The sequence below is a fragment of the Sceloporus occidentalis genome, unplaced genomic scaffold (assembly GCF_023333645.1).
Source record: "Sceloporus occidentalis isolate IW3139 unplaced genomic scaffold, rSceOcc1.0.p SCAF_9, whole genome shotgun sequence".
Taxonomy (NCBI): domain Eukaryota; kingdom Metazoa; phylum Chordata; class Lepidosauria; order Squamata; family Phrynosomatidae; genus Sceloporus; species Sceloporus occidentalis.
Window position 1 is genome coordinate 4,174,399 of NW_028316989.1, and position 25,019 is coordinate 4,199,417.

Consider the following 25,019-nt stretch of genomic DNA (forward strand, 5'->3'; position numbering starts at 1 on the left):
TGGAGAACAGTTATATGGATGCCACGGACCAGCAAAAAGACAAATGGGTCTGAGAACAAATAGAGCCTATACTCTCTTTAGAAGCCAAAACTGAGGCTGTTGTACTTCGGATATGCCATGAAACAATATGAGTCTCATGATAGATCTTTTATATTATCTAATAAAAGACAATAATACTGATTAAAGTAGAAGGCACTAGGAAAAGAGGTAGACCAATTTCAGGTGGATTGAGTATGCAAGATCTGAGTAGCCCTGAGTTTACAAGACCTGAATGAGGCCATTTATAACCAAGGGCCATGGGCAGTGTCTCATTCATAGGGCCATCCTATCTGGGCTCCCAGCTAGTGGACTTGTGTTTCATGGTCTATTTTAGCAGAGCCTTTCCCTTATTTACCTGCAGAGGGCTCTAAGGCCTTAGCACTGAGAATTCTAGGTTGCTCACTAGACTAGGTAACTCCATCATTTCAGTGAATGTCCTGAACTCTGTGACACAGACCGTGTTTTTCTCAATAGACATTTCACAAAGCACCACTTACGTTGCATCACAATTGTGAATGAAACCCAGAGATACACTGCCTGAACATATACTGTACAGCCTAACAGACAATAAAATCTGGTTTTCTATGTGTTCTTTAGTCCTTGCACATTGAGTCTGGTTAAAAACATACGGAGGCTACATTTGGGATGTGAAATCTTTTTCTCTTTCTCAAACTCACACACCTCTGTTTTCAGCTGGGTTTTGGGAAGAAGGAGCACCTGGCTAATTTCTCAATTTCTCCCCTGTCCACAAATACTACTTTGTCTTATCCTGCTGCTTCAGTGTGTCTGGGCTCTGGAGAACCTGGTTTGGGTGCTGCATGGCACTGGATGCCCAGGGCTATGTGTGTGATGGTTTACAGGTCATGCCGATACACAAGGGACTTGCTAGCAAGGATTGGATGGGAGGAAAGATCAGGCCTAGGCACCTAATGAAAGGAGGGGGTTCTTGCCTGGGAATGTTGGGGGGCAGCTCATGTCACAATAAATGTTCACCTGGCTTCTGGAAGAGTCGCCAGTCATTTTTCATTTGCTGCAATCTGTGACAGCTGCAATCCCTTTTGCATCTACTTGGGAGTAAATTAATTTTTAATCATGGGACATTTTCAATTGATTGTGTCGGTTTAGTCCCACTGCAAGAGGGCAGGCTCACATGGTGCAAAATGCTGGTCTGGAGACTTGGCTTGGTGACTGTTAGGCTAGTTAGGACCAGTTATCTCTACTCAGTAGATTGCAGTGTTCATAGTGATATTGATCTGTGATTCCAAAGGCCAGGAGGATCTGGAGCAATGGACAATGAAGTGTTTGATATGTTCTGCGATGTAACTTGTCTTATCGCACTGAGCTTGGCTTGGTGCAGTGACAAAAAGGACTGACAAGTAGTTATCAATCATATATTCTGGCACAGATGGAGAGTGTTCAGGTATTATTATTTTAAACTTGTATGGAATGGTTCCAATAAAAATATAATAGTAGCAGTGTGTGCATTTACTTATTTCTCCCTTCTCTCCAAAACCGAAGACCTTTGATGAGCAACTTTAAATAAATATTTGATGCACTTTAGGGTTTTAAATCTTGAGTTAAGTCAAACTGTAGACTTCTGATAGGCAGCTGATTGATCACTGTAGGAAATAGGATGCCAGATGAGTCTGATGCAGCAGGGCTCTTCTTATGTTCCTAAGAGGTGGGAACTTGTGTTCAAGGCACTGTTGGGAACCCCCAAACGATGCAAAGGCTAGAAAGAGGAGCAAGATTCTAATTTGTTAGCCCTCTTCCTTTACTACTACCTCTTTGTTCCAGCTAGACCAAGGCACATAACTTTCATGTATATACAGTATATGATTGTTCTTATAGCTCTTAAAAGGACTTTAAGTTCCTCATTCTTACATTGACTGTGAGGCTGGATCAGAAGTATTTTCATTTTGAAGATGGGACAAAAGGTTAAGAAGGCAAGAGCTATCCAAGGCCACCCAGGGCTTTCACAACTGAGACGATATTAAGAGACAAGCCCACTCTTCTACTTACTAAGGCAAACTTGTCTCAAGACTTACAAAAAGCTCAAAATGGTTCATCAGGCAGAACTGTATGCCATCTACCACCTGCCTGGCACAGCCAAATGTGGGTAGCCTTGCAGATGACACCTTCAATCACTTGAGGATGTTTGCCCACCTCTGAGGAACTCTTATCCTTTCACACAGAGCCCAAGGAGTAAGACAATGTCCAAGACCTACCTGTACTGTTGCAAGGAGTGGGAAACACAAGATACATTGGAAATTATACACTCCATCAAGCTTGAGTATCTTGCCGCTGTGGTACATGGTGTCCATGGAAACTGCAAGAACCATCCCACCCTACTCCCCTTCCTTATATAGGAACTCATAGCAACAACTCCAAGCAGAACACCAAAGGGAAGCATTATTCAAATGTATCATAAACAGCGTATGCTGACAGAAACAGTATTCCAAATCCTACACAAACTCCAAACCAATGCAACTCTTAAGGGAAAAGACCAACTACATTTAAATCAGTTACTGTCCAACTTGTGATGGATAGGTGAGACCTACAGTAAGAATCCAGCTAGCCAACCAGCCTCTTTCCCTCTTCCAGGAAAGTCTATTCACTCCTCCTCTTTCTTCTTCTTCCTAGTATTTTGATGGTTCTTGAACACCTCACTCATTTTTGCTCCTTTTGCGTTTTCTTCATTTTTGTTTTCCAAAGCCTGCCAACATTTTCCTCTTGCAAATACACAGCAATAGCAATAGCAAGTTCTTATCAGTACTTATTTATATCACTTATCAGTAAACTAGCACTCCCTAAGCAGTTTACAGTGTGTAAGCCATTGCCCCCAACAAGCTGGATACTAATTTTACTGCCCTACAAAAGGATGGAAGGCTGAGTGGACTCTGGAGCCCTGTGGGATCAAACTCACAACCTTGTGGCTGCGAGTGGCTGTAGTGCCGGCATTTGACAACTGCACCTCTTGCGATCAATACATAGTCCTGTCTTGGTTACAAAAAGATCTGCTCTCAGAGAATGAATTCATGGAAGGTCAGTGAAAGGAACAGAGAGAAAATGGGGCAATCAGTTCTGGAGTTGAGTCTATCTTCCTTACAAAAAAAAGGCAGGAAGAATAGGGGCGAGCAACTTAATCTTCACAATTATTTTTTTCTGATTCTGGTTTATATAGCCAGCCTCCCACATTTGCTGTTTTCCCTTTCACAGATTTGATGATTCACGGATTTGATTAATATGTTCTCTCTAGGAATCTCTAGCATGACTCTGTGGTCAATATCTGCCAGAGGTTGACCACAGAGGACCGTAAGATTCCTGGAGAGGACATATTAATCAAATCCGTGAATCATCAAATCTGCAAAAATCAAATTCGGTGGGCTGCCTGTATAAGCTGATGAGAAGTGTTCTCTCAGGTGAACTCCTGCAAACTGGGGAGGAGTGCGACTGTAGCATCATCATGGCGCTGAAAGACTGGACTGTATAGAGAATGAGAGGTACTGTTAGAGAGGCGACAGATGGAAGAGAAGACAAAAGGATAGCTACAGATTAAAGTCATTAAATGGGTTGCCAGGTCCTTAGGTATTGTTTTTAGCTGGGAATGAGAACTTAGAGTTTAAGCTAAACTCAACAGAGGCTTCAAAGAAGAGGAGGATTTTAAGCTGAGACTGAACAGAGAGGTGGCTAAATAGAGGCGCTCTATGTTCCTGCAAACAAGAATGAGTGGAGTCTTCTCAGAGAGGAGGAGATCGCTGGGCATTTTTGAGTGGGAGAGTTGTAGCACTTGAGAGCCATCATGGAATATAAGAAGCGATGGAAGTAGAAAGGCCAAGGCTGTGGAGAGCTATTAAGGTACTCAATTAATCACATGGGGTTTACTACACAACACTGCATACAGAAGCAATGAGAAAGTGAAATGTGCTTTGGGAAAACAGTCTTTTATATTTATGGGATAGGGAAATGAGTTTTGGATACCGCTTTCAGGAGAGTCAGTGGGCACAATTTGTGCACAAGCCCTTTGAGGCAGACACTGTTTCTTTTACCTTGCACACATCCAAATATCTTATGAATGTTATGCAAATAAAGCAGCCAAATCAGAATCCCCTAGCCATTTGAAAGATGATAATTAAGTTTTTTGTGTTATTTTTTTAAAACCTAGTGATATTTTATTCACTCATCAAAAGAAAATTACTCACTCCGGGCACGTGGGCGAACAGAGCTCTTGCAAGGCTGTTTTAGTGACTACACTACAAAAATAACCATGTTAAAGCAGGCTTGTGAAACACGGTTGGCACTTGGTGGTGTAATAACTTTGTTTGTAGCTGCCTGTTTAGAAACAAAAGAAGTGTCATGGTGACCACATTAAGGGAACTGAGATGTGGCTGCAAAAATGTGATAAGTCTTAGGATTTCTATGCATCTTCAAGACAGCTATACTGCCTCTACATCAGCTCTTAGCATCTCATTTTAGGCATACAGACAAGTTGGAGTGAGTTCAGAGAAGAGCAATGGGGATGATAGAAATATGGACAACAAAACGTAAGAGGAGAGGCTGAAGGAGCTGGGCAAGTTTAGCAGAGAGTACACCTGCACCCTCCTCTCTGTACAGTACCTTTAGGTACTGTATATACTCGACAGTCGACTTCATATATAGGTCAAAAGAAGATTTTTGAGGCCAAAATGATGGATTTTGATATGACCCATGGATAAATTGTGGGAAAAATTTCGGGACATGTAACAAAGGGTATAAAGGATGAAGATGAAGCAAAGGAAAACGATGCCAAAGAACTCTAAGCATTCCAGCATAACTGTTTGGGCTCATCCTAAAGAGTTCATGGCTGAAGAGAGAACTATGGTAAATGGTGGCTGTGTGGTGCATAGGAAAGCCGGCCAGGTGTGGGCAAGGCTAAGAAAATGCACACAGGTTAAAAAGGATAAAAAAGCAAAGCAAGTGGTGATTAGTGGTGATTAATAGCCTTTACCTTTAATGTGTTAACGCAGTGCTGCAGTCGAAAGAGTAGACTGGGTCAATGCTTCTTTTAGATGCTCCCAGGATGGACTAAGCTCTCATCTTTTGCAACTCTGCTCAGAGAAGCAGATGCTTCCTTTTTGGGGGGTCAATTTTTGGGGGATTAAAATGTATTGATTTATACATGAATATATACATTATTTAAAGAGTGTAATCATGTCATCTCTCAATCTTCTCTTCTTCAACCTGATTAAGCCCAGTTTCCTCAGCCTTTCCCCATATGTTTTGTTCCCCATACGTCATATCACGAAAAGTACTTTTACTTCGACTCCAGACTATCCCACCACATCGCCTGGGAATTCTAGGGGTTGTAAGCCAAAAAGTCACTTTACCAAGCTATGTTGGCTGTCGTGTTCTGAGCGTTTTAGTTAAAAAAAGGACCTTTTATCCATTCACTCGATTCATATCCTGCCTTGCATCCAAAATGGGACCCAGAAGTGGCTATGCACTTTTTAACATACAGGATATTTTCAAAGCTGTTCCCAGGGACATTTATTGAGGGAAATGTATTTATATAAAAGAAGAAAAGAAATCTAGATCTGAACAAGTTTAGGGCTTACACAAGCAATTATTAAAGGAACTTTTAAAATATATATATATATTACTCTTGATCTTAAAATTAATGCCAGGCACTCAATCCGGTTAATAGAAGAACTCACCAGCTGGTCTCCAGTATTAAAACCTAGTCAAAGCTACAGAACATGAATGCCAATTACTTATTAATGAACTAACTGAATGCAGGCTTCACAATACAGCTACATGCTCAGTGTGCACTTCAGGCTTTTATCCTCAGAGTAAATACAGCAGCCGCTGTGGAAGCACAAAAATCACCATCACAACACTGAAAAACTCTCCTTGTCTCCACTTTTTTTTAGTCTGAACCCTGCTGCCGCTTAAAAAAAGAGAGAAAGAAACCTTCAAATTTGCCAACGAGCCCAAAAGCTAACAGAGTTAATCCAGGTTGAACATTTGCTTTCAAACGTACTTCTTTCGTAGCTCCAGGAAACTCAAATTGCTTTACAGAGCTATTTGACACTTGTAGAGTAAATGACTGAAGCAGGAATGGCAGAACCACTTGTGCTTCAGAGGGGAAAAACTCCATGCAATCGAATGGATGGCACTTCTTACTGTTTCTAAAAGCATCCAATAGCTCTTCATGTTTAACTTACAAGTGGTGCTGCGGGCTAATCCAAGCAGATCACATTCAAGCTGCTATTCTGAATCCATCTTAAAATGAAAAGAAATCAACAAGATCCTGTGTTTGGCTTTGCTGTTGTGTGCTTTCAAGTCATTTCTGACTTATGGTGACCCTAAGGCGAAATTCAGCTTGTGCTTTATAGATGAATCATCTAACTTAAAAGCAGACAACAAAGACACTGAGATAGTTAAAGGATTCCTGTATAGTAGCTCAGCTATTAATCAAAATGAGGATTGCTGTCAAGAAATCAGAAGAAGACTAAGGATTGGAATGGCAGCTATGAAGGAACTAGATAAGATCTTCAAGTGTATAGATATATCATTGGATATAAAGTCAGGATAGCCCATTCCAACATATTTTCAATTTCTATGTATGGTTGTAAACGCAAATCAAGGCTGAACTCTCCATAGAAGTCAAAATGATTAAGCTGAGATGGCCGTACTTTAGCCATATCATGAGAAGACATATCTCACTAGAAAAGATCATTATGCTTAACAAGGTGGAAGGCAGTAAGAAAGAGGAAGACCACGTTGCAGATGGATAGACTCAACAGATGGGCCAATTGATGTCTCTGAGCACTTTACAAAGATAGCCCCGTGTACAGCACATTACAGTAATTCAAATGGTATGTAACCATGGCACGTACCACCATGACTTGAGAAAATTCAAACATACAGCTGTGTTTGTCTGCAGAATCAGTATGTAGAGAGATCTTGTAGCACCTTTAACTGAAAGAAAGAACTTGGCAGCATGAGCTTTCGTAGACTTCTTTCTTATAGTCAGTTGCAAAAGTGCTACAAGATCTCTCTACATACAGACTTGAAAAAAATTACTAAAACTTAGATGTCTTAAGAAAGCCTGACATAACCTTAATTCGTGGTTTATCTGTGATCACAACAGCGCAAGTGGAGAACATGACAACTGGTTTGTCTCCAAAACTGGAACTACTTATATATCAATGAGTTGTGCAAAACGGGAGGTTGTATGGGGCTCTTCTTGAGAACTAATGTGACGCAAGTTTTTGGTGGAAAGGTGATCTGGGCGGAGAAAAGATTAGCATCTCACATCAGTTACACCCATCTCCTAATTACAGCCATGTGTGATTGCAGGCACTCATTATATTTCCAAAAACACCCTTGTGAGGCAATTCCCTATACCCATACTACGAACGGGTGAACTGAGGAACAGACAAATCCTTGTTGGAAGTGAAGCGGGTGACATTTACAGAGGGCCATTTCATTTGCATTGACCCTATTTTATGGAATGCCCTTCCTAGGGAGCCGCACCCAGCACCAACCAATACATTTATTTATTTACCTGCGGTGCTGAGCAAAATTCTTTCTTAATCTATCTTTGGCACCTAAGCTTTAGCTGTTCTTAAACGTTACCGATGGTTCTGTTTTATCTGTCAATTGTTTTACGATGCGCTTTTATTGTTGTGACATTTAACTAAGTAAACCACCCTGTGATACATTTTGGTAAAGCACAACACAGAAATAGTTTAAGGCAGCAAAAACTAATTCAGGACCAAGGTCCTAGTCCAAGAGCTTGGGAAACAGAAATAGGTATTTCTGGGACACTGCTCAGAAGTTATTGGTTCCTCCTCCTAAGAATTTTATTGCCAATGACAATACAACAAACTCTTTCGTTCCAACCATAAACCAGTTGTATCAAACAACCCCCTCCTAGTTCCTCCGGAGTACTGTTTTTGGACTACAACCCCCAGAATCCCCCAACTAGCATGCCAACCATGCTTACTGAAGCATTTCATAAACTGTAGTCCCCAAAAGAAACGTTTCGAAGCTCTGCTCCTGGTGCACTTTGTCCCAACTCTCTTGTAGGCCATCGGGAAACAAAGCTGCCGGCTATCACTGGCCGAGCCGGAGGTCAATGTTGAGAGAAAGGCAGCACGCAAAAGCTAAACTAAGCAGCAGCAGCAGTTTCCCTGCACAAAGAAAACTCTCAGACTTGAACCTTGGAAATAAATGTTCATTCCCTTTTTTTGTATGCAGGACTCTCAGAAAACAAAGTGGTACAAAAGCAAGGCATGTTTTACGCTGACATTTGGGAAACCGGGCGGGAAGCCCTCAATAATAGATTCTCGACCCCCGAAATCCATGTTTTAGCTTCCTTGTTCACCTCAGGGTTTGTTGCAGCCTCAGTGAATGAGACTGACCTCCCACAGCCTCGTCTGCGCGTCATCGAGACCCTTTTCCCCATCCAAAGACGTACAACATTCCGGCGCCGAGTGAATAACACAATTCATTCAAGAAGCTACAGCACGAACTCACCCTGGCCTTCTCGGCATGAATTAGCAAGTATTACAGTCAATGCAATCTCTGCCAGCTATTGACAAACTGAACTGAGGGTGATTGTTTGCTTTTACACACAGACAAACCTCTCGAGTTTGATCCTTCTGGCATTCTCATGTAGAAATGAGGCCACCATATTCATAAGAACTGACGCGCAGTTTGCTGTTAGAGAGGAAGACGAGAATTACAGATTTCTGAAAAGTAACCATCCTAAACAATGAACCCTTATCTCACAGTTAAATAAATTTACTGAAATTCAACAGCTTCCCCCATCCTTCCCAAAAAATGCACTGCTTAAGAGTATTGCTAATATACACTCAGAAGACTAGGAAATTTAGGGCTATCTCCAAGTTTCTATCTAAGCGCAGAAAGCTACCTATACTGAGTCAAGCCACTGATATATGTAAGTAAATTATAAATGTCTGCAACCCATACAAATTCAGCCCTCTACTCTGGTTTCATTAGTGATTTTAGCTGTAACAAGAAGGATCATGTCCACACAATGTGTTTGGATCATAGCCTTCCCTTCTTCATACAGAGCAAGGATAGTTCCCAGTCTTTAAAAAAGTTATCCAACTATTTTTCTTTGATCAATGTAAACAACACTAGAAAAATAAGGTTCAAAATAGGAAGGCAGAAAAACCTTTAAAAAATGAGACGAACATTTTGCAGTAGTCCAGATTAATTGGAAACCATTGACGGGGCTAAGCTTAAAATCATGTTTGCTGAAGGAGCCGACAGGGCCTCCGACTATGGACCCATACAGACAGGCCAAAATAAAGCTGCTTCGGGTCACTTTGGAGGTAAGCTGTTTAAATGATGCATGCATCCTAAGAGTGCCAAAGCCATGATCCAGTCCTAAGTACTGGACTGCAGCTTTGGCGCAGCTTCCGAACTCTTAGGATGCATGCATCATTTAAACAACATACCTCCAAAGTGACCAGAAGCAGCTTTATTTTGGTAGTCTGTATGGGGCCTATATTGGCAAAACTCACATTGGGCTTTTTGTAGGACTTGTATTGCCACTTTCCTAACAGGAGCACATCACCTTTCCTTCCCGCAAACTATTCTGCGAGATGCCTCTGATAATTCTGCTCTGTAAAATCTGGCAGTGCCCTCATCCGAAAACAGCGCTACAAGTAATAAGTTAGTAGTGGCTTAATTGTTACATCAAGTGCATCTGGGTTGGGGGATCACTCAAGATTGTGAAGAAGGGTTTGTTTGTTTTTTAAAGGAAGAACCTCTGTTGTCCTTAACCTGTCACCATCTGCTGAAACGTGTGCATCCAGAGCCAAACACACTATATTACTCATTGACTGCCAGCCTTGAAAAGCGCAGTTTCTAATCAGGACAAGCCGAGCGTACAACTGACAAACTTCTTGGGCACTGTGCCTGGGTGACAGAGATGCTAACTTTAGTGTTGCGGAGAAGTTTCTATTAGTCCTGAAGGATAAGAAAGCTCCAAAGAGAACAGAGGAAGATTCTAGTCTACCTGGTTCAAGCAGACAACTGTCAAGTTTACTTGTTAGCTGAAAATCTTTATTACTCTGGATAACAGGGGAAGGCGACGAGAGTGCAGCTGGATTCTTCCAATTCCCAAGATGAATCTGCAGAGCTGGCAGCAGGGTTTGAGGGTGGGTGGGTGATAGAATAAAACACAAATGTGACTTGTAAACCAAGAACAGTTGAAGCAGAACTGCTGAGAGGGGATAAATAAGGGAGCTAATGATCACACACATAAGCAGCAACATTGTCTGTTTCCTTCAAACATCCTGAAATGAAAACTGTACACAAAGATACCAAGAGTTCAACAAATGATGTTCAGGGGCTTTGGAACTCCTTCCAAGTCTACTTTGGGTATATCTGCCTGGTCCAAGGGCACTATGTCATTCTGTGAAAAGAGAGCAGATAAGACAATGGCAGCTAGAAGGATCACAGTCCAAGCCTTACCAAGAGATGCCTATCATTAAATCCAGACAACAACGCCAAGATCGGCAAGGCAGGCTGAGAAATAAGAGGTTGAAGAAAAGTCTGTGAAGCCAGTTCAATAGAAGCAACACAAGAGAGAGTACAATGATGCAATGTTGGGATGATCTGGGGGTAAAAAAGTTGTGAAAGGCTGGTTTAAACTATAAAATGAAGAGTAGACCAAGAGACTATGGCTTCAGAGAATAGTTTGAAAGTGTATTAACACATTTCTTTTGCTGAACCTAAGTAGATCTGCTTCTGTAACCTACCTGGATAAAAGGCTGTCTGGAAGCCACATGCAAGCTGTCTTTAACTCTCTGGCAGATGAGTGGGATGTAAGATAAGAAACTTTATGATTTAATGAAAGCAATTATATTTAGCTATATGCTCATAGCCTACTAGCCTGGGGTCACTTACATCTGAAAGGAAGGAAATCAAAACAAAATAAGCAATGTGAAATTCAGCCGACTCTGACACTGCTTCCACTGACTTTTACAAGCATTAACCAAAGGAGGTTTTATTTCAGGGAAGAATGGGAAAAGGGACCATAGCTCAGACAGAGCAAATGTTTTGCATCCAGAAAACTTAAGGTCCCATCCCAGCAGCTCCAAGGGTCCATCTACATTGTAGAAAATATTGCAATTCGACACCACTTTAACTGCCATGGCTCCATTCTACAGAATCCTGGGAGTTGTACTTTTGTGAGAAACCAGTACTCTATGGCAGAGATGACTAAAAACCTTGTAAAACTAGAAATCCCAGGATTTTTTTTCCATCTGCAGCATTTAATGTGATGTCAAACTGCGTTATTTCTAATAATGCACCCTTTGGGAAAGGATCAGATATCAATAATACTGCTTGGCATACTGTGGCTCCTTAGGTTTGCAAAATGGACCTGTTCTCTACACACAAATCAATAGCTCATCCAATTTACTGTGGATTTGTGATGAAATATCTGATACTTTTGAAGACCTACCCATTTGAGGGAGTAAGGCATTGGATTTTGGCCTCTTTTTGTACAAGCATTTAGGCTTGGGAAAAATCCCTAGAAGGGAGTAAACTATACCTGCTTAAGTAATGCTTAAGATCCTGTTTGGGGGAGAGGTGTTTGGAGAACAGGAGGGCTCTGGATCACAGCCCTTCCTCCCCATTTCAATTATTATTATTATTCTTTATTTATATATATTTATTTATTTCAAGCAAAGATAATTGGTAATAAACTAGTGTCCTATGACACATCTCCTTCTGCACCCATGGAGAGAAAAGCCCGCATAGGGCCACCCTTCCAGGTAAAGCAGGACTGCATCTTTCATGCATCACCTGGCATTACTATTCTAGGGCAATGTAAGTTCATGCATTTACATTCACTGAAATCGTGAATCCACCTGTAATGACTTCACCACCTTATTTTCAGATGTGAAGCATCTTTTGTGAAACCGATCTCCTATGAAAAACACAAACATTGCCAAAGAAAAAGCGACGTTTGAATCTGAGGTGGGCTCCAGTTTCCAGTTGGCTGATTGTTTTTACAAACACGGGTCCTTATGATAAAACAAGATAAATTCAATGCACAACGATTTTAGTTTCTCAGAAATAAACAGATCAACGAGTGTAACCAAAGATAACAGCTGAAACCCTTAGGAACCAACATGGTGATACCAAATGTTACCCCTGCAATTGCGCAACCACAATTAAACACTAAAACTGCTACCTTTTGTTAGCACAACTTGAACAAATCACTCAAACAAACCTGTTTTCCTAGATGCAGATCTTACTCACAGGTAAGTGTTCGAAGGACAGAAAGCTAAGACTGCAGTTCTTAGGAGGATTTGTTAGGAAGCAAATATCTACACTCAATACTGCATTCTGAGTGCAGAGTTTAGTACTGTGTCATATAAATTTTGTATTCCATTGTATTCCCCATTACTATGTCTCTCTCTGGCTTTTCTTCGTGAACGAAGATTCAGGAAGGACGCGTCCCGCGCTTTGTACAAGCGCGTTGGTGACTAAAAAGGCCAATCCGGGAGAAACACGTCCGGTTGCAGAATGCACAGCAGGAAGTCTCCTTGGGTGATGTTTCCGGGTTAGACTCGTTCGCCGTGAGCTTTCGGAAAAGGCTGCAGCATCGTGGATAGTGCATCCCCATGCCTCCCGATGTGAGGCCAGGGGGGACCATTGTTGGTGATCTATCTGGCCAAGCCTGAGATGTTGTTTCAGGGAGTCCTTGTATCTCTTCTTTGCGGCGCCCCTCTTACGCTGACCCATGGCGAGTTCACTGTAGAATACTATTTTTGGGAAGCGATGGTCCTTCATCCTAGAAACGTATCCTGCCCAGCGCAGCTGCATCCTCAACAGCATGGCCTCAATGCTGGTGATCCCTGCTTGCTTGAGGACAGCAACATTTGTCACATAGTCAGTCCAGTGTATATTTAGAATTGTGTGTAAACAGCGCTGATGAAAGCGTTCAAGGAGTCGTAGGTGTTGGCGATAGGTGACCCATGTTTCAGACCCATAGAGGAGAGTTTAGTATTGTGTCATATAAATTTTGTATTCTATTGTATTCCCCATTACTATGTACAGATGTGAGAACTGGACAGTGAAAAAAGCGGATAGGAAGAAAATCAAGTCATTTGAGATGTAGTGCTGGAGAAGAGTGCTGAAGATACCATGGACGGCCAAAGAGACAAAGAAATGGGTCCTTGAACAGACTAAATCTAAACTCTAAACAGAAGCCAAGATGATGAAACTGAAGCTGACATACTTTGGCCAAATCGTGAGAAGGTATGACTCTTTAGAAAGGACAATAATGCTAGGAAAGGTAGAAGGAAGTAGAAAGATAGGAAAACTACATGCCAAATGGCTAGACTCAATTTAGCAGGTCATGGGCTTGAATATGTAGGACCTGGAGGACAGCAAGACTTGGAGAGGCCTCATCCACAGCGTCCATGAGTCAGGGCAGTTAACAACAACATATAAATTTGCTATGGCCACATACAGACTGCCAAAATAAAGCTGCTTCGGGTCACTTTGGAGGTATGCTGTTTAAATGACGCATGCATCCTAAGAGTCTGAAAGCTGTGCCAAAGCTGCGCTCAAGTCCTTAGGACTGGAGTGGATTGTGGCTTTGGCGCTGCTTCCAGCCTCTTAGGACTCATACAGCATTTAAAGAGCATACATCCAAAGTGACCCAGAGCAGCTTTATTTTGGCCTGTCTGTATGGGGCCTATATATAGTTTTTCTATAGTGAAATCTGTGGTTTGGAGAGAAATGTGAAGCACACGCAACAACAAAAATATTTTGGTGTGGCTCTGTGGAACATCTACTATCACTGAGAGGGAGCTCTAGGTTTTCACAGGTAGCAAAACCATTTTTTCATTCAGCAACAATCCACCACCACTTACAAAAACCATGGTTGACTTCAATGAGATTTAAGCAACCTTCTAATGTTTGGAATTACAGCCCCGGATCGTGATAAGCATGATTATTCTCCAATTACTGCTGAAAAGTACCAAAATGTTTCTCCTCTTTATGTTTCTTTACGGGGGAGTAATTGCTTTGGAACACACCTCTCCAGCTCAGCACAAATGAGTTATTTCCAAGCAAAGGCACAAACTAGAATTGCTGTAATAGAGGGGGAAACTAACTTAATGGTGCAGTGCATACACAAGGAATCATCCTGGAATCGTATTAAAGCAACCTTACGCATCTTAATGTCCTCCAAATGTTTTAGACTGAACTTTCCTCAGCCCCGGCCAACGTGGCTCAAAACCAGGGATGAGACAGTTGTTAAGTCCAAAACATCTGGAAAGCACCAGATCAAGGAGGACCACTACAATGAAACATTATATGGTCACAGTCACTTCTAAATCCATAGATTGATGAACCTCCTTTGGCCGCTTCGCTTCCTACTATCTAAAAATGGGTAAAGCAGGCTTAGCAAAATCAAATCTAGAAACCTAACAGCACAACCAAAAGCTAGTTCCACCTACTTTAAAGGCATTTATTCTTTCTGTTAATTCCATCTAGGATTGCAGTCTGACTATGTATAAATATTTTTTGCTTGCTTTAACCCTTCCTATCCTTGATTTTCCATTTCCCATACAGTTAGTTCCACTGGGTAGAGTCCTCTTATCCCTTATTTCACCATTTAAAGCACCATGTATGGACACTGATGGTACTATATAAAGAAATAACACAATATATAGTTGGTACAGGTAGGTAAAAAGGTACATAGGAAGTTACGTAGCTCAGGAAGCTGCTGACTAGTAGCTATTGCAAAGGTTTCCAGGCAGGATTCTTTACCAAACCTAAGCAAGAAGGTCCTAACAGCTTTGCATTCAAGAAACGATCAGGCCTGCGCCTGCTAGCACCCAAGCTAGACAAGATCAGTTCAGTTCAGTTCTTCTTTATTATGGTCACAGAGGTGTGTTCAAGGTGGTAAATAGTCTGTGGAATATCCTCTGATGTGGAGCAGTCGTCATCCCACAGAACATGAGTCAGGGAATCCGCCTTCTGCGTAGTTCGGCCGCAGAACCTATACCAAAGTACGACATTTGTCCCTCCCCATTCATGGACTGGGACCAAAGGTTTTGGTCCTTTGCGGACGGCATGCAAGGAGGGACAAAATGGTGCGCATGGGAGTGCGCCGCCGCCGTTATAACCAATGGGGCTTGAATATCTGTGATACTTCCGATTGGCCGGGGAGTCTGGAACGGATCCCCAAGCATTGAGCCAGAGCGGCTAAAGCGGTCTCAAACTGGGTTATTTCTCCTTCGTGGTCTCAGGCGCAATCTGTCATGGAAGCACCGACTCCTGTCTATGCTCTCCTCCATCCCAGCCTTTAGTATGAGCACAAACAGTTACGCCTGCTGGAATTTGGCAAGTGCTTTGGCATCGTTTCCCTTTGCTTCAGCCTTTAGATACTTTGTTACATGTCCCTAAGTTTTGCCCTTGACTTATCCTCAGGTCATATCAAAATCCATCATTTTGGCCTCCAAACCTGACCTTGACTTATAGTTGAGTATATATGGCAAGAGCCTGTCCTTCTGCAGTGTGTTTTGGACCTGTGTTTTTAATAACCACAAGGACTGGATCAGACCAAAAAGCTCTTTTAGTGTGGCTTTAGCCAACCAAAACCCTGCAGCCAACTGAAAATCCCTAAGGAACGCATAAACATGTCACAAACCCAACAGTCCTGCACTTGTTTGCTCCCAATGCCTACAACTGAGACGTAACACTGCCTTTGAACATGGAGGCTCCATTTTTAGCATGATAGGTTTGCCTTAGACTTGCAGGCACACAACAACAACAACAAACGATGGCGGTCATAAATTAAAAATGACTGGTAGATACACAATAACAACAACAACTGGATGCACTTGCACTGCAGCATTAATGCAGTTTGACGCGGCATTAACAGCCATGGCTCCATCCTATGGAATTCTGGGATTTGTAGTTCATTGTGGCACCAGAGTCCTCTGACAGAGAAGCACAAGACCCTTGTGAATATGGAAAAACCGCAAACAACAAAAACGCCATGTTTTTACCTGAAAGGACACCTCTCTAGGAATCTCTAGGTCCTCCAATGCAACTCTGTGGTCAACATCTGCCAGACATTGACCATAGAGTTGCATTGGAGGAGCTACAAAGGCCTAGTAGAGTGTCCTCTCTAGGAATCTCTAGGTCTTTCGGTGCAACTTTTAGCTGAAGTTGACCATAGAGTTGCACTGGAGGAGGACCTAGATATTCCTAGAGAGAACATATTAACCAAATCTGTGAACAATCAAAGCTGCAAATATAGAGGGATGAGTGCATCTGCAACTGAAAGATATAAGTAAAGCAAACATAAATTCTATATATCGGTAGTTAAAGTGGCGTTGAACTGCGTTGTTTCTGAAGTGCGGACGCAGCCGGTTGTTGTCGTGTTGCGCATAAATAATAACAATGATTATTGTGTTTCTTAGCCGCCTCTGCTCTTGGCTTGAGGTGGGCTGCAGCCCAGTTAAAACACAACCATGACACAAAACATACACATTTTAAGCTGCTTCTTTTAACTGCCCTGGCTCAGTGCTATGGAATCCTGGGATATGTAGTTTGGGGAGTCACTTAGCCTTCTCTCTCAGGGGGAACTACACATCCCAGGGGTCAGTGTTGGAAAGACTAGCCTCTGCCAGCCTGGCTTTGAGCCTTGGACTCTGGCTCTGGGGGGGACCTGAGTTCGAATCCTGGCTCAGCCACAGAAACCCATTGGGTGACCCTGGGCCAACGAGGCACACTCTCTCAGCCTCAGAGGAAGCTGCCTCTGGAGGGGCTGGCCAAGAGGGCCTCCCTGAGCCAGAGGCAACAGCAAGGCAAGAGGAGCCCCAAAGGCGGCAGGGGGCCGAAGAGAAGGGGCCCAGGGCTCTCCCTCGCAACTCACCAACTCATAGTGACCCTTGGCTCCGGCTCCAGATCCCGGAAGTACCCGAGCAGCGCTGGGAACCACCTTCCGGAAGTGACGTCACGGGCGGCAGGGAGGGAGGGAGGGGCCCAAGGAAAGGGGAGCCTCCGTGACGTCACGCGCCAGACTTAACCCTTTCTCTCCTTAAAAGGAAGAAGGAGGAGGGAGTTGCCCTCCATCCCAACAAGGCTGACAGGGGCGTCCTCCTTTTCCCGGACGTGTCCTCCATATGAAGGACTGTGACCAGGCGTCCTCCTTTTTCCGGGTGTGTGTGTGTGTGTGTGTGTGTATATATATATATATATATTACAATATCAAAGCTTGATTTCTCTCTCTCTCTCTCTCTCTCTCTCTCTCTCTATATATATATATATATATATATATAAATAAACACACAAATATATGTAATATATATAATATATTACATATATAATAGCTTTGCTATTGTTTTATATATATATATATATACACACACTATATATGTATGTGTGTATATATATACACACATATATATAGAAATCAAGCTTTGCTATTGTGATATATGGGAAAAGGAGGATGCATCGTCACCACGATTTAAATATGTGTGTGTGTGTGTATGATATATATGTATGTATATATGTGTGTATGTGTGTACATACACACATGCACATATATATATATTGAAATCAAGCTCTGCTGTTATATATATATATATATACATACACACACATATGTATATATGTGTGTGTGTATACATATGTATGTATATATGTGTGTGTGTACATACACACACACATATATATATTGAAATCAATCTCTGCTGTTGTTTTATATATATACACACACACACACACATATGTATGTATGTGTGTATATATGTCTGTGTATAGGTAAAGGTAAAGGCATTCCCCGTTGACAAGGTTGTCATGTCTGACCATAGGGGCCGGTGCTCCTCTCCATTACGAAGCCAGAGAGCCATTGTTGTCAGAGGCTACTCTGTGATCCTAGTGCCAGCATGACTGCACCGAATGCTGTTCTCTTTCCACTTGGAAGTGGTCTGCTTGCATTTGCAGGCTTTCGAAATGCTAGGTTGGCAGAAGCCGGGGCTAGTGATGGGTGCCCACCTCATCGTGCGGCACCTGGGCCTCGAAATGCCAACCTCCTGCTCTTCCGAATTGGCTCCTTAACCACTTGAGCCACTGCATCCCTTATGTATATACATATATACACACAGACAGAGGCCACCCCAAAACGTACATCCTTACAACCAGGAGAGGGCATCAACTCCTATCCAGTTCCACGACACGCAGGGCAAGATCAAGCATGTCAACCTATGCCAAGAATTACTGCAACGGGTAGAAAAGAGAGAGGAAGAGAAGGTCTGAACCACAACACAAGGAGTGGACACTCCAGATCAGCGGTTCTCAACCTGTGGGTCAAGACCCCTTTTCTGGTCGAATGACCCTTTCACAGGGGTCGCCTAAGAACATCGGAAAACATGTATTTCCGACGGTCTTAGGAGCCGAGACACTGCAATTTTATGGCTGGGGGTCACCACAACATGAGGAATTGTATTAAAGGGTCACGGCATTAGGAAGGTTGAGAACCACTGCTCCAGATCAAGCACCATAACATCCAGTAGAGGATCCTACATGAGATGCCATCACATCATAAATGCCCAAAGCATCTTGTACGCACAGTATGTCATCATGCCAGCGTATGTCTATTTAGCTTTATGGCTACAGCTTGATTGCTGTCATGCTTATACTTTCGTTGTTGTTGTTGTTGTCAACTGCCCTTGAGTCGATCTTGACCCATGGCAACCCTATGGACAAGACATCTCCAAGTCCTCCACTACTCTGCATAGTTACTGTACATCCATACCTGTGACCTCCTTCATAGAGTCCATCCCTCTCTTTCTGCTTCCCTCCACCTTTCCCAGCATTATTGTCTTTTCCAATGAGTCCTCCCTTTTCATGATGTGTGGGATACAAATAAATATCCTCACCATCATCATCACCACCACCATCATCATCATCATCATCATCATCTTCCTTAACTGTCCAGCTCTCACATCCATACATGGCAACAGGGAATATAGTGGCTTGTATGATTCCAACTTTTGTGCTGAGTTGTATATCTTTGCATTTTAGAAACTTTTCTAGTTATTTCATAGCCACCTTCCCCATTCTTAATCTTAATTTCCTATCTGAAGCCTCCATTCCTATCAATGTTTGATCTCAGGTATGAGAAGTCTTTTTACTATTTCTATTATCTACTCAACTCTAGAAAATAAGAAGCTCCCCTGCTTACACATTAAAAGCCTGCTTACTTGTAAACCTAATAGATGAAAAATTAACTGTGGAAGACTACTTGGTATCTGATTTCTCACTAAATGTTTTCAATGTATTGATTATAATGCCCTTTTGTATTTTAATCGTATTTAAATTCAGTAAAACAATAGACAAAAAGGCACAGGTCGGAGCAGGAGAAGGAAGAAGAATTGGCCAACTGCAAATTACAGTCAGTGCTGGGCTTCTTCGCATCAGCTTCAGATTAAATGTGAGTTCCAGTTCTTCAAGCTCTTTTGCATCAACTAGCCGTTGAACCCAGCCCTACTCACTGTATCATCTTTACTCAAATTGAGAGCAAAGTGTTAATTAAGTATTGTGACACATTCGGTTATCTCTTGTTTTGTTCCCATCATTACCAAAAATGGCCTCAGACCTTCCTGCTTTCTTCCTTCTTCTTTATTTGGGGTTCGGTTATGCTTCCAGTTTCTTAAGTTAAATTTCTTTACTATGTACATTGTAATTTACTATAATTTTTCAGAATTTAATTCATTCAGTTAGTCACAGAATAATTTCTTACACGTTTTTACATCTCGTTTGGTATGCAGATGGAATCTAATATGTATTGTTACTATCAGATTTTGGTCAATAGGACTATCACTATGGGTTTGTTTTAATACGTTGCCAGTCTTTCACTTGAATGAGGAATATGGATAACTAAGGAATTTAATTATTAGATTGCTGCTTTTGGATACACAATGGTCCCTTGGTATCAGCTGGGATTTGGTTCCAGGACCTTCCATGGATACCAAAATCCATGGATGCTCAATGCCAATTGTATACAATGGCACAGTAAAATGGTGTCCCTTATATAAAATAGCAAGATCAAGGTTTGCATTTTGGAATTCTGTTTTAATATTTTCAAGCCATGGATGGTTGAATCCATAGATACAGAATCCATGTATATTGAGGGCCGACTGTAGTGCCATAGAGAAGCTGTAGCTTGTGCCAGTTAAGACTAATGTAAGCTGTCTCTCTGTATATCAAGAAACAATAGAAGCTAACAACGTATTTCTGTTTCGAATTTGGAAGAGACAGATAGAAAGACCTAAAGGAGAAGCGGTCGAGTTTGGGGAAGCATTTGGGATATGGGCTGCCTTTAGAGATCTATAGAGCCAATTCAGTGTGAGTTTTGAGTACTGGACTATTTGGAGACCAGGGCTTGATTCCTCGCTCAGTTATGGAAACCCATACAATCTTGGTTATGTCACACATTCTCAGCCCCAGGAAACCTCCATGATAGGGTCACCAAAGGGACACCATAAGTCAGAAACGGCTTGAAGGTGCACTACAACAATAGAGATCTTACACAGAGCAATTAAATGAGCTATTGGGAGTATTTAAGCTGTATGCCTCCACCTATGCTCAGCCTGCATCTCTGTAAGTACATTTCAAATATTGTTACAAAACATGGTATTACTTTCGTGGCCTCCTTCTAACGCTGTACCCCTGGAATCTTTCACCATCCTCTTGCAACATTTTCATACACCGCACATGAGCATAAAAATCAAGCCAAGCTACAACTCCCATGGCTGAATCCATGGATACAGATAATGCACATTTCCACAGATTTCAGCGGACACTCCAGTAAAAACAGCAAAACCTTTCTACAGAGTTTAAGGGGTTTTTCAGGGGGCTGCAAAAAGCCCAATTTCCTGCAAATCACATGTGGCTGGATCCCAACAGGAAAGAGGAATATTATATGTAGACTAGCCCTCTGTCTAATGGTGGGGCCAACCCTTGAAATAACAATTTGCCATTTTAATTTCTTTTTGAAAGCAGTCTTATGCATCCAGGTAATGCCTGCTTCCTTCATTAACCCCCATGTTCATCTTCAGAGGCAGAGAAGGAGTTGTTCCTACAGTCTCCCCCATTTTCTGATTGATGGCCAAGCTGTTCCTGCCGGTGGTGGATGCGTTTCACCAGCTGCACACCTTTCCAGGAGACGAGTGAACAGTTACTGTTGGACGGTGCACAAAATGCCTGCAGTTTCTTCCCGGCTAATTGTGAAGACACCCACCCGCTTTCAATTTGATTTATTTATCAGGAGAGGCTGCCCCCGAGGAAGCCAACCCGGCTTTTACCCAAGACCCAACGCATGTCAAGACAGATTATTTTTTGCTTTCCTTTTAATCAGTTAAGCATGGGCTTACAGCCAGGCTGGACAAACTGAATAGAACTGGCAGGTCTTTCGCATCAAATTGCACATTCTCAGACTGGGGCAGAACCACATCCAAGTCAAACTCTCCCAATGAAAGACACTGAAGGATCACTGCACCCTGAAATGTCCTCAGAAGTCATTCCCATTTCTCAACATCCCCTTTCTCCAAAGTGAACTGGGGTCTGATCTGTACTGCAGAGATAATGACGTCTGACACCCCTTAACTGCCACAGCTCAATGCTATGGAATTCTGGGATTTGTAGCCATGTGCGGTATTTAGCCTTCTCTGTCTGAGAGCTCTGGTGCCACATCAGACTACAAATCCCAATATTCCATAGCATGGAGCCATGGCAGTTAAAGCGGTGTCAAACTGCATTAGTTCCATAGTGCAGATTAGTCCAAGGGCTCGCAACCTCTAATGGAGTATTCTCAGTATCCTCCTTTGGAGGATATCGGAAAGCTAAACGGAAAAGTTTTCGGTATTAATGCAGAACAGATATGCTCACAGTTGCAAGCTACACATTATGCAGGGCTTAACCTACCATTAGGCTTCAGGCAGCACATTTCGCTTGGCGTGAAAGGGAAGGAAAATTTAAAGTTAATTTGTTACTGCCTAAGAGGTGAAGAGGAGTTTGTGGGATTTCTTGCTTCGTGTGCCAAAAGAGTGCCATTTGTAGGAGTGTTTTAGGCAGTAAAATGTCTGCTCTTATGGCTTTTTCATACTGGGTTCCAGGACTGACCAGTGCCAATTTGTAGCTGATGTAATGGGTAGCTTGCCTATCTCCTTTGTTAGAAGTTTATTTTTCTATAACAATCATCACCATCATCACCATCATCATCATCATCCCCCATTGCCCCCTTGTCTAGGGACTCAAGGCAGCTACAGAAGTTACAGCTAAAAATACACATCATATGAAAGTTAAAATATAATTAAACTACTAATACAATTAAAAGTAATTCAATGTATTCCCCCTAAACATGAAAAATACTATGAAAGGAGCTTTCCCCATGGACAATTAGTCCTTATAGGCCTGCCAAAACAAAACAAGTTTTTGCCTGCTTCACCTGATAGTAAAGAGGGCATCTGTCTCACTTCTCCAGGAAAGAATTCAAAGATATAGCCATGTTAGTCTGTAGATTCAGTATGTAGAGAGATCTTGTTGCACCTTTGAGATTAACTGAAATTGGCAGCATGAGTTTTCGCAGACTCCAGTCTACTTCCTCAGATGCATTAGGAAAGGAGTTCCAGAACCTGGAAACAGACACCAAGAAGACACTGTCTTGTACAGTCGATCCTCCATATCCATGGATTCTTTATCCACAGATGCAACCACACACAGCTTCAAATTACAGCGCTATAGAAATAAAATTTAATAATAATAATAATAATAATAATAATAAAATGTTAAATTCCTAAAAGCAAACCTTGATTTTCCAAGGACCCACTGAGGTTTCACCAGATGTAACTGTGACCTGGACCCAAGCTGTCTTGTCTTTACAGGTCAAAACCAGCACTTTGAATGGTGCCTGGAATCAGATCGGCAGTCTGCAGAGCAGTTTCAGCAAGGGAATTGCATGCTCCCTTGTTTATTTGCAGTGTTTGATTTTGTAAATATTCATCCCCAAGGAACTGTACAGTGTGCAAACACTTCATGTATTATTTCTTGCACAGGCACCAATGGCAGCTTCTCTCCATCAGAGAGAGAGGCAGCAGCAGGGGGAAGATTTCCATCAGGACTCCTTGGCAAGGGTAAAGGTTTAAACTACCCTTTTTACATGCCATGGTCCTAACTGGTACCTTCAGACAGTTACTACTGAAAAAAACCCAAACCTCAAATACACATGAAATGCACATTACCAGGGGTCTAAATATCCTGATGGCACCAGATCCTCTCTGATCTGGGAAGCTAAGCAAAGTCAGGCTTGGTTGCTATTTCAATGAGGCACGGCCAAAGAACACCAGATGCTATATTCCAGAGGAAGGCAATGGCCACCAACCTCTGAGTATCCCTTGCCTAAGAAAACCCTATGAAAATCATAGGCTTGCCTGAAGTTAACAAGCAACTTGAAGGTACCATATACACACACACATATCACACATTGTCCACTTTTGTTCTTGCAACACAGATGCCCCAGGGCATCAAGAGGAAACATTTGGAGTGCACCTGGATTCCATCCAAAGGCCTGGCTACCAAAACCTATACTCATGTCTGCCTCTTCTGTTGGTACAGCTGTTGAGTTGTTGTGTGCCTTCAAGTCATCTCCAACATATGGTGTCCTTAAGGGCAAGATTTGTTCAAGAAGACTTTTACCATTGCCTTCCTATGAGGCCGAGAAAGTACGACTTGCCCAAAGGTTTCCATGGCTCAGCAGGGAATCGAACCTCAATCTCCCAGAGTCCAACATTCAAATCACTATGCTATCCTGGCTCCTTTTGGTACCGCTGCCTTCTCTATAAACCAATGGTCAATACTGTTTTGCTTAGGCAATGTTAGGTGAGTTCTGCTGGCTCCCAGTTCATTTCTAACCAACAATTCAAGGTGTGGGTTATTGCCTCTGAAGCCCTAAGTGGCTTAGAACCGGATTAACTGAACTGCCACCTTCCCTGCTACTAGTCTGCCTGCCTCTCTCTCTCTCTGTGTGTGTGTGTGTGTGTGTGTGTGTGTGTGTGTGTGTGTGTGTATATATATATATATATATATATATATATATGTGTGTGTGTGTGTGTGCATGTATGTTCAGGTCACCTGTCAACTTATGGCAATCTCATGAATTTCATAGGATTTTGTTGAGCAAGGAATCCTCAGAAGTGGTTTTGCCTGTTCCTTCTTCTGGAATATAGTCTACAGCACCTGGCATTCATTGGTGGGCTCCCATCCAAATACTAACCAGGGCTGACCCTGCTTAAGTTCCAAAATCAGACAGGATTTTGTGCCTTTTGGGTATTTTGGCTACATTGGTAATCAAGTCCCAGCTTCAGGTCCTTCCGTCTTCATCCATACATCTAGCTGAGATGTATGCCAGGGCAGCTTCTCTTGAGCAGCCCTGTGTTTATTGAACTCACACACCCAGGAAGCTTCGCTGGCTCCCACACCCTTGACCCTTGGATGTGAGGACATTCCTGTTTAAGTAAGCATGTGCCTTCTTTTAATTTTCTGCTGCCAGAGTTTAATTTTGTGTTGCTCCTTTTTCCCCCTTTTATCTCTATTTATTCTGTTTAGATCAGCGTTTCTCCACCTTTTTGTCCTGGAGGAACCCTTGAAATAATTGTCAGGTCTCATGGATCCCTTGCATAAACATTATTAGATTCAGAGCTTGAAAAAGGATTTCCCCCCCAGTCATGATCTCTTTCATAAACCTTAGCAGAATTCTAGGGTCCCAGACAACCTTAGTTGGGAAACCCTATGTTAGATTATTGTGATCTGAATTTGTATCTTCTTTTAAATCTAACAAAAGGTCTGCATTTTCAGATAGGTCATATGTCCTAGGTTGAACCCATAATGTAGGGTTGCCATAATTGTTACCCATACCATATAGG

At 42.3% G+C, this 25,019-nt stretch overlaps 1 protein-coding gene across 3 annotated transcripts in view; it reads right to left on the reverse strand.

Moving 5' to 3' along the window:
• The window catches only part of BIN3 (bridging integrator 3), a 70,519-nt gene extending 53,469 nt beyond the window's left edge, over positions 1–17,050 (reverse strand). Inside the window, exon 1 of one of the 3 annotated variants that reach the window (XM_089538172.1) lies at positions 16,970–17,050. In XM_089538172.1, the coding sequence (XP_089394298.1) occupies positions 16,970–16,977 (8 nt within the window). In that variant the 5' untranslated portion in view covers positions 16,978–17,050. The remainder of the gene's footprint in view (positions 1–16,969) is intronic. The other 2 variants (XM_089538175.1, XM_089538176.1) reach the window with 2 other exon arrangements.
• Positions 17,051–25,019: the final 7,969 nt, after the last annotated feature.